The sequence below is a fragment of the Camelina sativa genome, chromosome 7, assembly GCF_000633955.1.
Source record: "Camelina sativa cultivar DH55 chromosome 7, Cs, whole genome shotgun sequence".
Taxonomy (NCBI): Eukaryota; Viridiplantae; Streptophyta; class Magnoliopsida; order Brassicales; family Brassicaceae; genus Camelina; species Camelina sativa.
In genome coordinates this window covers 6,678,538-6,695,513 of record NC_025691.1, presented here as the reverse complement: position 1 = coordinate 6,695,513, position 16,976 = coordinate 6,678,538, and the positions used below count along the sequence as shown (strand labels likewise).

At 35.2% G+C, this 16,976-nt stretch overlaps 3 protein-coding genes and 1 long non-coding RNA gene across 6 annotated transcripts; 2 read left to right on the top strand and 2 right to left on the bottom strand.

The window, feature by feature from the left end:
- On the top strand, positions 638-4,393 carry LOC104700552. 2 transcript variants are annotated; one of them, XM_010416075.2, is made up of 3 exons: positions 638-1,011; positions 1,540-3,825; positions 3,926-4,393. In XM_010416075.2, the coding sequence occupies exons 1-3, from the start codon at positions 982-984 to the stop codon at positions 4,232-4,234; spliced, it is 2,625 nt and encodes an 874-aa protein (XP_010414377.1). In that variant the 5' UTR covers positions 638-981; the 3' UTR covers positions 4,235-4,393. The 2 variants fall into 2 exon arrangements, with proteins under 2 accessions (XP_010414377.1, XP_010414378.1); XM_010416076.2 differs by having other exon boundaries at positions 1,495-3,825.
- Positions 4,825-5,997, bottom strand: LOC104700551 (putative F-box/kelch-repeat protein At2g29800). The gene has a single exon (XM_019227515.1). The coding sequence runs from the start codon at positions 5,995-5,997 to the stop codon at positions 4,825-4,827; it is 1,173 nt and encodes a 390-aa protein (XP_019083060.1).
- On the top strand, positions 6,483-7,233 carry LOC104704391 (triose phosphate/phosphate translocator TPT, chloroplastic-like). Its single transcript, XM_019227516.1, has 4 exons — positions 6,483-6,568; positions 6,655-6,767; positions 6,853-6,930; positions 7,030-7,233. Exons 1-4 carry the CDS (start codon positions 6,514-6,516, stop codon positions 7,216-7,218), a joined length of 435 nt encoding a protein of 144 aa, XP_019083061.1. The 5' UTR covers positions 6,483-6,513; the 3' UTR covers positions 7,219-7,233.
- LOC104700550 lies at positions 7,836-13,052 on the bottom strand. 2 transcript variants are annotated; one of them, XR_753607.1, is made up of 3 exons: positions 12,822-13,052; positions 10,497-12,464; positions 7,836-10,330 (listed from the first exon to the last, which is right to left on the bottom strand). It is a non-coding gene; the product is annotated as an uncharacterized LOC104700550 (long non-coding RNA). The 2 variants fall into 2 exon arrangements; XR_753606.1 differs by having other exon boundaries at positions 7,836-12,464.

Genomic DNA, 16,976 nt, shown 5'->3' with positions numbered 1-16,976 from the left:
TGACAAGAAGCTAAAAGAGTAAAAACGTAGTAATTCATACAAAAAAAAAAAAAANAGGATACATGGACAAACATAAAACCGGAAATCTACGGATCATCCGACCGGACATGTAACCTAAAAAATTATTTCCAAGTGTAATCAATAAGGAAATTTATAACATAATTTCCATATTGTATAATCTGAAGCAATAAAGGCTGTCTGAGGTATATGGACCATGGGCTGAATTTATTATGTATTCTGTGCCATAGGCCCATCTTAAATGTCAGATCTTGATATAATAATAAGTATATATAACCCATTTGTAATTTTGTTTATCATGTTTGTTGTGGCTAAATATATTTAAATCCAACGGTGTATAATAAAGAGAGAGCTCCACTAAGTAGGGTAACAACGATGACGTAATTCCCGCGTTCATTACGGAATCTTGAACGTACGATTCATTCTACTATACTTACTTTCTCTACTACCCCCCTTTGGCTTCTTGGCCCCATCACCATCTATCTACTGTTTCTTTTTCTTATTTTTTTTAAAAACTAAATCCGTCGGCCACAAAAGAAAAGTGATGTCTTTCTCTTTCCTCGTTTCTCCACACAACAACAAANAAAAAAAAAAAAAAAAAAAAAAAACAACAACTTTGGACGAAAGACTCGGGCGAGCAGAGAGAAAAATAAAAAAAAACACTCTCTCTTCTCCAACAACTCTCTCTCTCTCTCTCTACTTGTCACTCTCTCTATCTATTAGTATTATTCTACACACAAATTAAACAAAGCTCTAAAAAAATCCTCTCTCTCTCTCTCTCTCTAGTTCTACCCTCTGTAGCTGATAGGGTCAGCTTCGTCGGCGCTATTTTTGCCTGATTTCACGGAGAGCAGGATTTGAGATCTGACTTCTTCTTCTTCTTCTTCTTCCCTTTGTTGTTGTAAATTATCACTGTTCTGATCTGGGTTTTCTTTTTCTTCTTACTCTCCTCCTATCGGATGGATGCTTCGTCGGCGCACTGATTCCGTCAAGGTACGGCTTCGATTTTTTTTTTAATTGGCTAATCCGTACACTACTGCTAATAATGTTAATTCCATTTTCCCCTAAATGTAAAGCAAAATTTTGTGTTAATGTTGTACTCTGTGCACTCTCACTCACTCACTCACTTCTAGTTTCTTAATCTTCTCTCTTGTTGAAGTTGGTTTTTTTTTTTTTTGGGTAAAAGAGTAATATTGACAAGAATGTGATATTATTATTCTCGTCTTCTTAGGTTTTGCTTTTTATCCCTTTCTCTCAGCTTTTATCTTGTAGAGATTCTTGTCAGATCTCTCATGGATTCTTCTTTTAAGGATCCATGAAGCTCTGTATCTATCTGATAATTTTGGCCTTTTTGTTGTTGTTGATTCCATTTCCAAATGTTGAAGATTCTTCCCTAGATTTTATTACCTCGTATGTGTCTCTGTGTGTGTGTGGATAACTAAGTACTTAAAAACATTTTGAATTGTCTCTCTACAGAAAACACTCAAGATTTTTTTCGACCATTGTAACCTTTTGCTGTAGAATGGGAGGTATCTAAGTGAAAACGTTACTGCGATGGAGTACCGTATGGAGCTGAAGAAGGGTTCTTGTGATCGACCGCCTTTTGTATCTGCTGAGAAGAAGGTGTTGGCTAAGGAAAGCTCAAAGTCGTTTACACCGGATAAGTTCAGAGACGACAAACGCGGGTTGTCTTATTCCGATTTCCACCGCGAGATCACGAAAAAAGTCGAAGACGTCTGTCCTAAACGCTTGGAGAATCGTCTTAAGTCACGGATTGGTAGAACTGCCTCTGGAGAAAGAGACCTTGTGAAGTACAAGTCTTATGTTCCGAGTTATATCAAGAAATGTGATAAACATGAAGACAAGGATGTTAAAGCTAATACTGGTGGCATTGGTTTACTGGACCTGAGAAATAGGCAACCAGGTGATAAACAAGTGGATAAGCATACGAGGTCTTCCTTGTCTAACACTAGCACGTCGTCTTCACTCTGGACTGATGAATCATCTACTGACTCCAGCAGAGGTTTGGTTGCTTCTCCTTTTCGTAAAAGAGTCAATCACCCTCCATTGGAGTATTATCTCATGTCATCTAAGCCTGGAGATAATTTTCAAGATTTGGATCCACCTCGAGATAATGGTGTTCTGTCTCATAGTCGTAGCTTTTTGCCTGGAAATATCACTGACAGACAAAGAATTTGTTCCACCAGAAGAGATGGGCAGATTCATCAGAGCCCTCGTGCAACTGTGTTACAACCGGATTCTGATTTCAAGATTGCTCCTCCAAAAACCAGAACGTTCTTGAGTCCATCAAAGCCAGATAGTCCTTCTTGCACAAGGATAATATCAAGGAATCTAGCCGAGGATTTTAAGAAAAAAGGAGAGAAGATGGAGGAGAGAATCCGAAATCCTCGTGTTCATGATTTGTTTGGTAAAGAAAAGCCTGCTGCTGTGTTTGTACCAGGAATTGTTTCTCAGAAACAGATTATTGGTTTGTCCAAGTTCTACGATTCAAAAGTGTTGCTGGCTGAGCGAGTGGCAGAAACTAAGGGCTTCTCAGAAAAGTTGGCGTATGGGAAAGGTGCAGTCCTGGACTCTGGACGTGAATCTGATGGCAGTAAGCCGTTCTTAAAGCGTATCAGCTTCTTGAGTTCAGAAAGATCATGTTCAGCTCCCCGATCAAGAAAAGGTGAGTCTAGTCCCTCTAGGAGCAGGACTCTAGATAGAAGGTCAACAGAAACATTGCCTAAACAGTCGGATCAGAAACCAGCGAAAGCTGTTGCAGAAAGAGCAAGGAGCATTTCACCGTTTCGCAGACTCAGCTTCAGCATTGGAAAGTCCAGCAAAAACTCCAACTCCGAAGATGCTCAGACACTTCCCCACTTAAGCGCAGCACTTATTTCATCACGAGCTGGTTTAGACAATCCATCTGCTGTCTCTTCTTTCAGTGACAGCTCTTCTTTTGATAAAACCAGTGCAGTAAACAGAGGCAGGTCTAGTCCGTTGAGAAGGTTACTCGATCCTTTAATAAGACCAAAATCAAGCCACTCATGTAGGTCTCCTGAGCCATCACAAAAGGATGCAACTTCAAGTCACCAAAAGCATGTACTTTCCGACAGTCAACCGTCTTCATCCCTTCTGTCGAGAAATGGAAAAAATTCAACTGTTCAGGCTCTATTTCGTGTGACGTCTAAGAATGATCAACCACTCTTCACATTTGCGGTTGAAAAGGAACAAAGTATTACAGCAGCCACGATAAGAAAACAGACTCCCCCGGAAAAGGAAGACTATGGACACAAGTATACGTTTTTCACTGTTCAGGAAGTACAGAAGAAAAATGGGAAATGGATGAACCACGGCAGGAAGATGCAAAACCAAGAGTACACATCCAACATTGTCGCTCAGATGAGAGTCTCTGGTTCTAAGCCTCTGATTTTCGCAGGAGAAAGTGCTGTCCAGAACCTCACAACCAGAGAATTTGTACTCTTTGCATCTGAATCGCAGCGGACTAACGAGCTAGCTGCCATGGTGATCAAGATCCCAAAAATTGCTGACACAGGCTCAGCAAAAGACACCACACTTGGAGATTACTTTGCAGATGTTAACGCAACAGTGGTACTTCCAAGTGGGATTCACAGTCTCCCACACAAAGGAGGGCCTTCATCGCTTATCCAACGATGGAAATCAGGTGGATCATGCGACTGTGGAGGCTGGGACATTGGCTGCAACCTTAGAATCCTCACAAATCAGCATAATAAACCCCAAAACCCATCTCCCTCCGCTTCAGATGCCTTCAAGCTCTTCTTTCAGGTATATATAACATCAACAAAAAACTGTGAATACTAAACATCATGGGTAGCTTTTACTTTGGACTGAGCTATGGAAACTGATTAATGTGAATGTTTTGCAGGGAGGATTACAAGATAATAACAACAACCAACCGTTCTTGAGTTTCACTCCATACAGAGAAGGTGTTTACGCGGTTGAGTACAATACATCACTTTCACTCTTGCAAGCATTCTCCATTTGTATAGCGGTTAACGAGGGACGGAATCTGTCAAAGACCACAGAAGAAACGAATGCTTCATGTGTAGACAACAAAGCTAATGGAGAGATTCAAAACGAGAGGTTGAAGTCATTTTCAGGTCCTATTGAAGCTGAGGCTCCGGCTAGGTATCTCTCACACCACCCACCATTGTCTCCTGTGGGAAGGGTTTAGTTGTTTCTTCTAAAATAAATCTGGCTATATATATATCTTTTTTAGTCTCTGATGATGGGGTTCGTATGTAATTACGGCGTGGAAGTAGATTACGTTAAATAGAAATTTGTGAAACTTGTTTTAAGCAAATAAAAACACTCTTATTGTTTTACCTCTATATTATGTTCTTTCTTCTACAGTTCCAGAGTATCGGTGATTGCCTTCGTGTAACTCGTCTGTGTTAGTTTTGTCTAGTGTTCATTAAGTCACTTTGTTTCGCTTCATCTCTAAACCAGAATTCATATAGTCATATATATGATAGCAGAAAACTTACAACAGAATGATAGCTCAACTTTGTATAAAGGCTAAAAAAAAGTGGCCGACTCTACACATTGTGCTCAATGAATAAGAAGGAAGAGTTATTTTCTAATGTATCAGATAACATTTTCTGAGTGACTTTGCTTCATAGTTGCTCTCATGTAAACAGAGCTGCGCTTCTTTACCTGCAAGTTTATGAAAGCATAAATAAGACTTGGGTTTCAAGAAAATGTCATAATTCATCATCAATACTACATTACTCAACAAATATTAACATACCTGCAAACGAGTCATCAAACCGTAACAGTTCGAGAAATATCAATGATAGGCCAGCTGAATGATGAATGCACAGGTGAGGTTGATTCGACCTTCCCCCATATATCCCCATCTTCACGTCTCCCCAACGCAACCTCTACACACATAACGATTTTTTCCGAGTCACGAGCACAACTATTCTTGGTTTGATGCCATCCCAATATCACCAACTTCCCACCAAAGCTTGCCATTCTAGACTCAAGATAACCGGGACTAGGAAAATCATCTACACCCTTGACAGGTCTCCAAACCATATCCCTTGGATCATACACGACAATGAGAGACCCAGCAAGACACCACTGAGGAACAATGGCATACAACAGATCATCAACCACACAAGAGCACGCGTACCAATAATGCCTCTGTGGACTTTCAGGTCCCCAATTCTGCCATCTACGTAGTCTGGGATCGTAAGCCAAACAATGCTGACCATCCAACATGTAGATCTTATTATCCAAAACCACATGTATAGGAAAAAATCCGCTCGAACTAGCAACGGAAGAGAATGGACCAGGCAAAGTTTCCCAAATCCCCTTCACCACGTAAATAATTCCGTCAATGACTCCGGAGGCTGCGTAGCAACGTTCCCTTTTCATACTCTGGATATATTTCCACTTATGGAATCTACAGTCGATGACGATGACAGTATTTACGGGTTGATTTAAACCGACGCGTCCACCCATAACGTAAATCTTGTGTCCGATTGTGACGGCAGTGTATCCAGGAAACATCGGAGGAAGTGAACTGATTCTGCTCAACCGTAAAGACATGTTGCTCCGATGGAGAATGAACCAGCTTGGGGCCTCAAAAGGTGGGAACGAGATCAAGGTATAAAGAACCGGTTCAGTCAAGCCGAGGCTCGAGCGCGTTACGAAGAGATGCTCTGAAGAGATTACGTGACGGAAGGCTTTGGAGATTAGAGATAGCCTCGGGTAATGACATCTCCGGATGAGTGTGACGGTTCTTTCTATGAGTATCACTGGGATGTCTCGTCGACGAATCGGAGCAAGATTCTCTACTTGTTCTTCTTCTTTCGGTTTCTCGTTTTGATTCTCTTCTTCTTCTTGCGGTTTCTTGTGGAGATCTTCGGGATCCTTGTTTGGATCGCTGCCGTTAGAAACGTCATCGGAAGTTTCAGAGATTAAAGCCATCGCCACCGTGTGAAGTCGAATCTAGTAGTGAAAGGGGAGACCAAATTCGATTTTTGAGAGAAGCTGTTACGTTGTTGTATTTTTATATTTCTTGCTAAGAGTTACGTTTGTGTATTTATAATGAAACCATATGGAAAATCTCTAAAAGAAAGAAAAAATTAAATTTTAAATTTTACTTTCAGCTCCTAAGTATTAAATTTTATTTATTTACTATCTTTCCTCATGTGAATGATTTGATGGCTGCAGCCTGCAGCTAATTGACGCGAACCTCCTCAAGGTACTGATACAAGTTGCAGTCTGTCACGCCTTAGGCCATGTCAATAGCAACGTTTCCTGTGCCGCAGTTGCTGTCTTCTTCACTCACACCATCAAAGGTACTCTTTTTTTTTTTTTGTTTCTTTCTTTCAAAAATCATGTAGAAACATTTCATTTAATCAAAATCTAACATTTCTATCGTTTTTTTGTCAAAACGCAGCGCTTCAGCCATTCTTCAATGCGGCAGCTTCTCAATTCATTATGGGACAATCCATCCCCATAACACTATGGTTGTCTCTAGCTCCTGTTGTTCTTGGTAAACACTCAATTATACTATTTTCCGTATTTCTTGTTTTTTGTTTTTGTTAAAAGTATCTTGGATTAATTTTTAAACTTTTGTAGGTGTTGCAATGGCTTCACTAACCGAGCTATCATTCAACTGGCTCGGCTTCATCAGTGCGATGATCTCAAACATTTCTTTCACTTACCGAAGCATCTTCTCCAAGAAAGTCATGGTTCTTGATTCTTTTCTCTTCTTCCCTATGTTACGAATTCACGTCAAGTTTTGATTTTTGAAACCGGATTGTGTTTTATTTTCAGACTGATATGGACAGTACAAATGTCTATGCTTACATCTCCATCATTGCTCTCTTCATCTGCATTCCTCCTGCCATCATCGTAAGTCACTTTTATAATCTCTCACTAGTTACGTATGGAAGAAGTAATATGTTTATATTTGGTTATTAACTAGGGTTATTGGTTAAAATTTGTTATTAGGTGGAAGGTCCTAAACTGCTGAACCACGGTTTCGCCGATGCGATTGCTAAAGTGGGAATGACAAAAGTCGTTACTGATCTCTTCTGGGTTGGAATGTTTTACCATCTCTACAACCAGGTAATACACAATTCAAGTTTCTTTTGTTTAACCTTAACCTCCTGTGTTTTAATAGAGCAAAATTTTTTTTAAAAACCGCGGTTGCAGCTGGCTACCAATACCTTGGAGAGGGTCGCACCACTGACACACGCTGTTGAAAAACGTTCTGAAACGTGTGTTCGTGATCGGTTTCTCCATCGTTATCTTCGGTAAAAGAATACTCAAACTCTCTTCCATTCATATACCCTTTTTACTTATTTAGACAATCACAAATGTAACAAACTAATGTATTTCACTTAATTAATATTTGCAGGAAACCAGATCTCGACACAGATAGGTATTGGAACAGGAATAGCAATTGCTGGAGTTCACTATTTTTTCACAACAAAGCTTATGATATTTTCTTATAATTAATAATACATGTTTTGGAGCTTGAGAAAATGATGATTAATTAATGAGATTTTTGTGTGTTTTATTTATTTATTTTATGCTTCAGCAAGGAAAGAAAGCTTAGAAAGAGGCGGAAGACGGCGGAAGACAGTTGAACAAAGTCCTCCGATGGATATGTTTATATATAATAAATAACCAAAATGCAATATAGTATGTTGTATGGTACCATCAACCATTGTTTTCGAGTTTTTTCTTCCTATCTTTTGTTTATTTTTGCTTTCTGAAAAGTTTATATATATTTTTTCGATTCTGCTTCTTCGGTTTTTAATGGAGAACATTTCCATTTCTTCAGAATATGCAATTATCTTGACGGATAAAATGCATAGTAATGTATTTATTTGCTGTTTCTTTTGAGCATATACTATATAGCCATCATCATAGAACTAAAATTTTGTTGGTTCTTTTAATTTTTTTTTCCTTGGTATTATATTTTGTTTTTTTTAACTGATAATTTCTATTAAATAATTTAAATTGGTTATATGTTGTTCTTGTAAATTGGTTATATATGGTTCTTGTAAATATTATATGGGTTGTTATATGAAATATAAAAAAGAACCGTCCATATTAAATTGCGAAATCACAACACCTTAAACAGGAAAAGAATTAAAAAAAACAGTAATTTAGAACGAAGAGGTAATTTAAAAGTACCTCAAGGAAGCAACCACCAATTAAGGTGGCCGAGTGAGTACCAGAGAGAGTAAACTCTGGGATGAAGAGAAAGCTACGACGGGCAAAGTAACAGAGGAGACACAAGTACAACCATTTAGGACGGTATCGAACTACTAACAGCTAGACAAAATGTAAAAAGGAATCAAGTAAAAAAAATGCACTCTAAATCCATGTAGTAATATTCATAAGGCAAATGGATTGCAACACGACAGATCTGAATCACACGAGGTTCCCTAAGAATCAGATATGAACGAACTAACACATAAAAGATATGAACTCATTGAATCAGTCATCCTGCTCAAGTCAGACAAGATATAGTTTGCTCAATCAATAATGTGATGAACACTAGATATGGTAAGCATACACAACTATTATACCATCTCCCAGAACAAAACACTAAATATTTAGCTACACGGCTGCACTTAAACGAAACACAAACATTATTATACCACTCACACTACATGTAAGTGAGTGGTTTCTACTTAAACTTGGATGTTAACACAAAATAAAAACAAATACAGCTTTTTATCTTTGTATAAAGGAAGTAAAATCCTACAGAATATTTAACATTGAAAAATTATATGTGTAAATATGAGTTACACCATTTTAACTCTAGTGACCTTAAAGACACTGAACGATACTTTTACTCTCACCAACTCAGTCATCCATAGAACATTGACAAACAAAAGGAAACCCAAAACTATTAGTATCTGCTCTAAATCATATGAGCACAAACATTAGAAACAGAGTCATTCCTGAAAAAGAAATTAAGGCAAACTTTACATGATAACAACATCTTAGGTTTCATCCAACGATAGCTGAATCCAAAATAACCAAGGTCAGATCAGACCATAACAAAAATAGCAACAAGAATGAATAAAACTATAATAGCAACATGAAACATACTCAAAATCAGATGCCGAAATATTTACAAAGCTAAAAGAACTGCTATGCTATTCAGCTTCAACAGTAAGAAGTGGTCAATTTTATAGATCACTAATATTCATTACCAATCATAGGAAACAAGATAGCCAATTATACTAAAACATGTCATTACTGAGAAATCTCAACAAACAAGGAATAAGCCGAATGACCAAATGAGTAAGTAACTAACAACAAGATGATACAAAGGGTAAGCCGAATGCGTAACTGGAATAAGAAATCACAAATGAGAACAATGCACCTAACAAAATATCCATAAAATTCTATTGCTACACAAAACTTCCTCTGTTTTCATAATGCAAATGGGTTGCATTACGACAAACCCGACAGATCTCAGACATGAGGTTCTCTAAGAATCAAATATGAACCATCACAGAAAATACTCAATTGTATCAATCATTCTATACAAGTCAGAGAAGATACTGCTCAATCAATATTGTGAACACCAGATAACATAAGATATAGTAAGCAGACACAACTATAGGATCTTCCAGAACAACATTCAGCTGTCACATATTTATCTACACGGCTACACTTAAATGGAAGCACAGGAAAACATTGTATCACTCATACTACAAGTAATTGAATGGTTTTCTAGACGAACTTGAATGTCACAAATAATAGAAAAAAATGCAGCTTTCTAATTTGTATAAAGATATCAAGATCATAGAATATATTAAAATTGACAATTTACAGGAATACAATTTCAACAGAGAATCACATGTGTAAACATGAGTTGAACCATTTTAATTAGCTCTAGTCACCTAAAGACACTCAACAAACTCAATTCTTGATGGAATTTTGACAAACAAAACTATCAGTTAGCAAGTTAAAAAAGTGTTAATAATTATGCAATCTGCTCTACAATTAGAAACGGAGTAATAAAATTATCAAGTGATTTACTATCTTTTTCCAGTAACAGTAACAACTTATAGAATGATCTACTTTCTTTTTGAACTTGAGACAAACTTAAGAAAATCTACTTTCTTTTTGAACTTGAGACAAACTTAAGCAAAGGCAATATGCATAATTTTAACAGACTGATTCCAATTCTTAAAATGGGGAATATGAGGAAGAATATAAACCGAAGAGTCTACCCTGAAAATAACCTGATGATGATCTTTGGAAACCGAGGAACAACAGCCTGCGCAAAAAAATATGTGATGTTAGAAGATCTATGTAAGTGTCTGCAAAACCATGAATGTTTTAGACGCCAAAAAAAAAAGAAGAGGATTCAGTTTAGAAACAATATTATAACGAAACTGAATATAATAAGACATCAGATATAGAAGAAACAGAAATTTACATACCTGAATTCACATACTGTATATTGATTTTGCAGAGCTGTTTTAAGCAAGTCAAGAGGTAAGGGTAAGGAACTACCTGATTTGCGTCATTTAGGAGTTCACTTTCGGCATAAGTACTTCTAACGAGATATCTCATTCTCATACCGAGTGGAGGCATTTGTTTTTGGGTTAGATGACTAAACCCCCAAACTAATGGAAATCCCAATTGCATGAGCAACAAGGATCTCATACCGAGTCGAGGCATTTGTTCTTTTCACTCAGGTGACTAGGAACCCTCAATCTCATACCCCGCCGAGGCATTTGTTTTTGGGTTAGACGACTAAACCCCCACACTAATGGAAATCCCAGTTGCATGAGCAGCAAGGATCTCATACCGAGTCGAGGCATTTGTTCTTTTCACTCAGGTGACTAGGAACCCTCAATCTCATACCCCGCCGAGGCATTTGTTTTTGGGTTAGACGACTAAACCCCCACACTAATGGAAATCCCAGTTGCATGAGCAGCAAGGATCTCATACCGAGTCGAGGCATTTGTTCTTTTCACTCAGGTGACTAGGAACCCTCAATATCATACCGCGTCGAGGCATTTGTTTTTGGGTTAGACGACTAAACCCCCACACTAATGGAAATCCCAGTTGCATGAGCAACTAGGATCTCATACCGAGTCGAGGCATTTGTTCTTTTCGCTCTGGTGACTAGGAACCCTCGCTTGCGTTTTACCATAGGGACATTTCTTTTGGCTTGAGTGACTAGGATCTCAAGCTATTTCATAGGCCAGGCATTTGTTTTTACATTGGGTGACTAGGAACCCGAGTAATTAAGAAGCTGGGACTGCAGAGCCTACCATCAGGGACATTCAAAGAGGTAATTTAAATTACCTCAACCAACACGAGGCATTTGTTTCAGCTCGGTTACTAGGAGCCCGAGAATCTACACAGAACTGGGACAGTCGTTTTCATTAGGGACAGGGACAGGGACAGGGACCAACACGAGGCATTTGTTTTCATTCTACCATCAGAGACAGGGACAGGGACAGGGACATTCAAAGAGGTAATTAAAATTACCTCAACCAACACGAGGCATTTGTTTTCATTCTACCATCAGAGACAGGGACAGGGACAGGGACATTCAAAGAGGTAATTAAAATTACCTCAACCAACACGAGGCATTTGTTTCAGCTCGGTTACTAGGAACCCGAGAATCTACACAGAACTGGGACAGTCGTTTTCATTAGAGACAGGGACCAACACGAGGCATTTGTTTTCATTCTACCATCAGGGACAGGGACATTCAAAGAGGTAATTTTGATTACCTCAATCAACACGAGGCATTTGTTTTCATACTACCATCAGGGACATGGACAGGGACAGGGACATTCAGAGAGGTAATTTTGATTACCTCGAGCAACCCGAGGCATTTTGTTATCATTCTACCATCATGGCCTGGGACAGGGACTTTAAGATGGGACATTCAGAGAGGCATTTGTTATCATTCTACCATCAGGGATAGGGACATGGACCTTAAGAGAGGTAATTTAAATTACCTTAGCAGTACGAGGCATTTGTTTCAGCTCGGTGACTAGGAACCCGAGAAATTATAGAACATGGGACAATCTCGTTTTTTATTAGGGACAGGGACATTCAGTTTGATTACCTCTCAACCAACCCGAGGCATTTGTTATTATTCTACCATCATGGACAGGGACAGGGACTTTAAGATGGGACATTTCAGAGAGGTAATTTTGATTACCTCGACTGAGAAGAGGCATTTGTGTTCAGCTCCACCAAGACACTGTAGCAAAATTTAACTGCCTCACAACAGTTCCTTGAGTTGACCTATGCATAACTTGATGGACGATGGTGTACTTAGTCTCAAAGAAAACCCCCTTTTGCGCCATTCGTTACTTCGGTTATACCCCCTTCACCGATTCAGCAGATATCTTCTAACTTGCTTTGATTTTAAGGAACCGAATCTGCATCAAAGAAAAAGAGAACTTGAACGTCATATATAAGATTTTAGGAACCGCAAATCTAGAGCAGAGATATGAAGAAAAAAAAACCCAATTCGTTTCGATACCCTAAGATTTTTAAAATCAAACACTAATTCGGATTCTAAGATTAGAGAATCAAAATCAACGAAATTGAAACCGTACCTGTTATGAAATCAACAAAATTAAAATCAAAACCTAATTTTGGATTATCAGATTAGAAAATCAAAATCAACGAAACTGAAACCCTAATCAAACTGTTGATGTTAAGAAATCAACGAAATCGAAATCAATTCATAGAATCTAAAAATTCAAACACCAAAGATGGAGAAAAGAACTTACGCTGGGCTTGGCTTGGCTTGGCTTGGCTCGGCGAGCCTCGTCTTCCGTCTCTCCTCTCCCGTAGTAACGGTTGATTCCTCTGTTGTTGTTGCTTCCATACTTAAACATAGCCCCGAATCATGCCACGGAACTAGGAGAGAGCGTGAGAGAGAGAGAGAAAGAAGGAGCGACGAAAAGATGGAACTAGGGTTTTAGTTTTCTCGGCTCCTTCTCAATTTTTTTTTTAATGGTCAGTTATTTATTATATATTCAGAATGAAAGAGAAGAAGAAGAAGAAACAATATCACTAACGGCTATAAAAAAAAATTTGAATACGTAAGCGTGTAAAGGACAGCTGTATGGACATCGTTGGTAGGTGTCAATATTTGATACTTCGACCTTTTTTAATTTGTTATTTTAACACCCAATTTTTTTTTTTGAATTATAATTAACGTTGGTGGGTGTGAATACTAGATACCTAAATACACACACAAAAGGAGAATCAACGACAAAATTATTTGATTTTAAAAAAATAAGCAAAATTGAAAACCATATAAACTATATTGAAATTCAAAGAAATTTGAAATGATTCAATCAAAAGCAAAAAGGCAAAAAAAAAAAAAAAACTAAATGAGAAACTATAAATATAACTAATCAAAAAAACTATGATTGTTTTAGAAAGTGTTAAGTATAGAAACTAAATTGAAATACAACAAACGAGCAAATGAAACGCGAAAAGTCAACACAAATAACGTAAAACTAGGGGTGGGCGAAAAAATCGAAATCCGAAAAACCGAACCAAACCAAACCGAATTTAATGATTTGGTTTGGTTATGGTTAAATCTAAAAATCCGTTTGGTTTTTATTTTAATTAACCATTTGGTTTAGGTTTAGTTTGGTTAAAAACCGTAAAACCGAATGGTTTTTTGGTTTTTTATAAAAATTTAGGATAATTAGATATAATTACTAATTAGTTTTCCAAGCTTATAAATTTATATTGTATAACAATATCAATAATTTTTTTCTTTATTGGGCTTTAATTATTGATCTTCAATTAATCTATCGAATTACAAAACCTTAACCTAAGTCTCTATTCCCTAACCTATATATATTCTTACTTTTATGCTTATTTTTAGTTATGTATCAACTATTTATTTTTTAAATGCATGAAATAACCGTTAAAAACCGGAACCAAACCGAAACCGAACCAAACTGTGATACATATGGTTTTTATATGGTTTCATTTCTGATGAAACCAAAAAAACCATAAACCGAAAAAACCGAACAGTAACCAAACCGAATTACATATGGTTTCTTTATGGTTCCATTTTTATAAAACTAGAAAAACCGTAAACCGAAAAAACTGAACCGAAACCAAACCGAAAAACCGAACGCCCACCCCTACCTAAAACAATGATTTTTTGAAAGCATTTGAAAGAAATCTATACTATTAAAGATGGCCAACTCTCTCCATCTGAGTGACACGTTAGTAGTGGAGAGAGTGCCACATGTTTGTTCTCATTAAAGCAAATTACAAAACTAAATTAAAAGTAATATGAAACATCTTCCATGTCTTCTATTCTTTATTTTTTATATCATAAACAGTTTCAATATTTACCGAAAAAATTTAGAGAGGTTTAGAACATGTCCCAATAAAATAGATGCATCACCAAAAGACAAAAGGACATCAGGAGTCAATCAAAGAGTCACTTCTTCCTCTTGGCGTAAATCATGAATGTATAGACATATGGTTTACGCGTTACAATTTTGTCAATAGTTTGAAGTGTTGTAGCAATGATCGAGATATTGGTTAATATTGTAGAAGAATTGCAACTTTGTCCCTAAAGAATTAAATTTTTATATATGAAAAAGATTAGGGTTTTTTCAATATCAAATGGAAGATAATTGAATAAAACGAAAGAACGTTGGTTTAGAAAAATCCAGAGACAAAGAGGAAGATAGTTGAATTAATTCATGAATGTGAGTATTCATATTCTAATATTTAGAAGTTGTCAAAAATAAAATTAAATGAACTTCTTATTAAAAAAAAATCTAGAGCTATATTCAAGAAATTGAAGAGCTAAGATGAAAGAAAATGTCTATCTTAATTATATATATTAAAGAGTTAGTCAAACTATAATTCTTGATAAAAGAAAATGTTAGTGTTTCATAGTATTTAATTGAGAAGCTTAAGTATGAATATATCTAAATACTTAAGCTTTTTTTTTTGAATGAATGTAAAATTTATTCAACCAAAAAACTCTTTGTTACAAAATATGCATCTTTAGATCTAAATACTTAAGTATGAATATATCTAAATACTTAAGCTTTTATTTGATTATTGTAACGTCCCGACCACCACTTCTTAGTGGCTAACTCTTATTTCACGTGTGAAACATATTCTTACATAATCTATACTAATAAAAAGTAGAAGTTATAAGCTCCTAAGGCTGTCCACATAAGATTTTAAACATCCAATCGGAATTCGACATGTCACTAATTAACATTTTTAAGATTTCCAGAATTTTCTATATTAAAATATTTTTTAAACGACCAATTAGGAATTGACATGCCATTCATTAACATTTTGAAAATTTCCAGAATTTTTTAGAAAAAGAAAAATTTGAAATTTACGTAAATAAAAGAACTATGTACAATATCCAACATCAGCTAGAAATTTTTTAGACAATGGTTCAGAACCATCATTAATAAGATTAATATGCTTCCAACAACGAATGAGCAGGAAAGCTTGATTTATGAGGCGTCCAAGTTTAAAAGTTTTATTCGGTTTAATCCGGTTTTTTATCTGATCTAATTAAAACTTAAAAAAGTTTCAAAAAATATTATAATATTTAAAAAATTTAAAAGTTAAAATATTATAAATATTGAAACTTTTAAAAGTTCTTAGCTTTTTATAAGTTTTTAAATATTATATTTTTAAAATTTTAATAGTTTGAAATATTATAAATATTGAAACTTTTTAAAAGGTTCAAATATTATATTTTGAACTTTTTAAAAGTTTAAGATATTATAAATATTGAAACTTCTAAAAGTCTTAGCTTTTAAAGGTTTCAAAATATTATAATTTTTAAATTTTAAAAATTTCTTAACATTTAAAGATTTTTTAAAAATTATAATTTATAAATTTCAAAAGTTTAAAATATTATAAATATTGAAACTTAAAAATTTTAAAAGGTTCAAATATTAAAAATATTGAAACTTCATAGAATGTTTTTAAACATTACAATTACTTAACCTCCATAGAAATTTTAAGACATTATATCTATACTAATAAAAAGTTGAAGCTATAAACTCCTAAAGGTGTCCATATATAATTTAAAAAAAAATCAAGAAGAAATAGATATTTCACTAATAGCATTTTTAGAAATATAGTAGTAATCTATATATTAAGATTTTTTTAGACAAAAATATAATTTACAGAAATAAAAGAAATATTTACAACATCCCAGATCGGCTAGAAAATTTTAGACAATGGCTGAGAACCATTATAAATAAAACTAATATGTTTTTAATTATAAATTTATATGGTTTGCTTGATTTATGCTTATTTATCAGGCTTCCAAATTTAGAAGTTTTATTTGATTTATTTTAGCAAATTAAAATATATAAAGGTTTAAATATTTAATATAGAATATTTAGAAATATTATAAATACCTCCATAAAAATGTTAAAAAAATATAACTATTTAAACTCTATAAAAAGTTAAAGTGTCATTAATATTTAACTCAAAAAAAAATGTTACAAATATTTAAACTACATCTAAAATTTGAAATATTTTAAAAATTTAATCTCTATTAAAAATTTAAAAGTTTAAGAATTACAAAATATTATATATCAAATTTTTAATACCTTGAAAATATCTTACTTATCTCCGTTTGTGTTTTATATATTTTATGAACTGTAAAACATGTTTTTGTGTATGACTTTACAGATGATTTGATACTTTCGCAGTAAATTTTTATTTTCAAGTCTAAAAAATAAGGATTGACGTCGCAAGACCTTGGTTTGATGTTATTTGAATTTAAAGAAGAAGGATTGACGACAAGCATAAATATTGTTTTAACTATATATGTGTTTATATTACTTTCTCTGCAAGTAAGGATTTGGTTTGAGAAGTTTCAAACCGTGTGGATCTAAAATCGAATAATATGGATG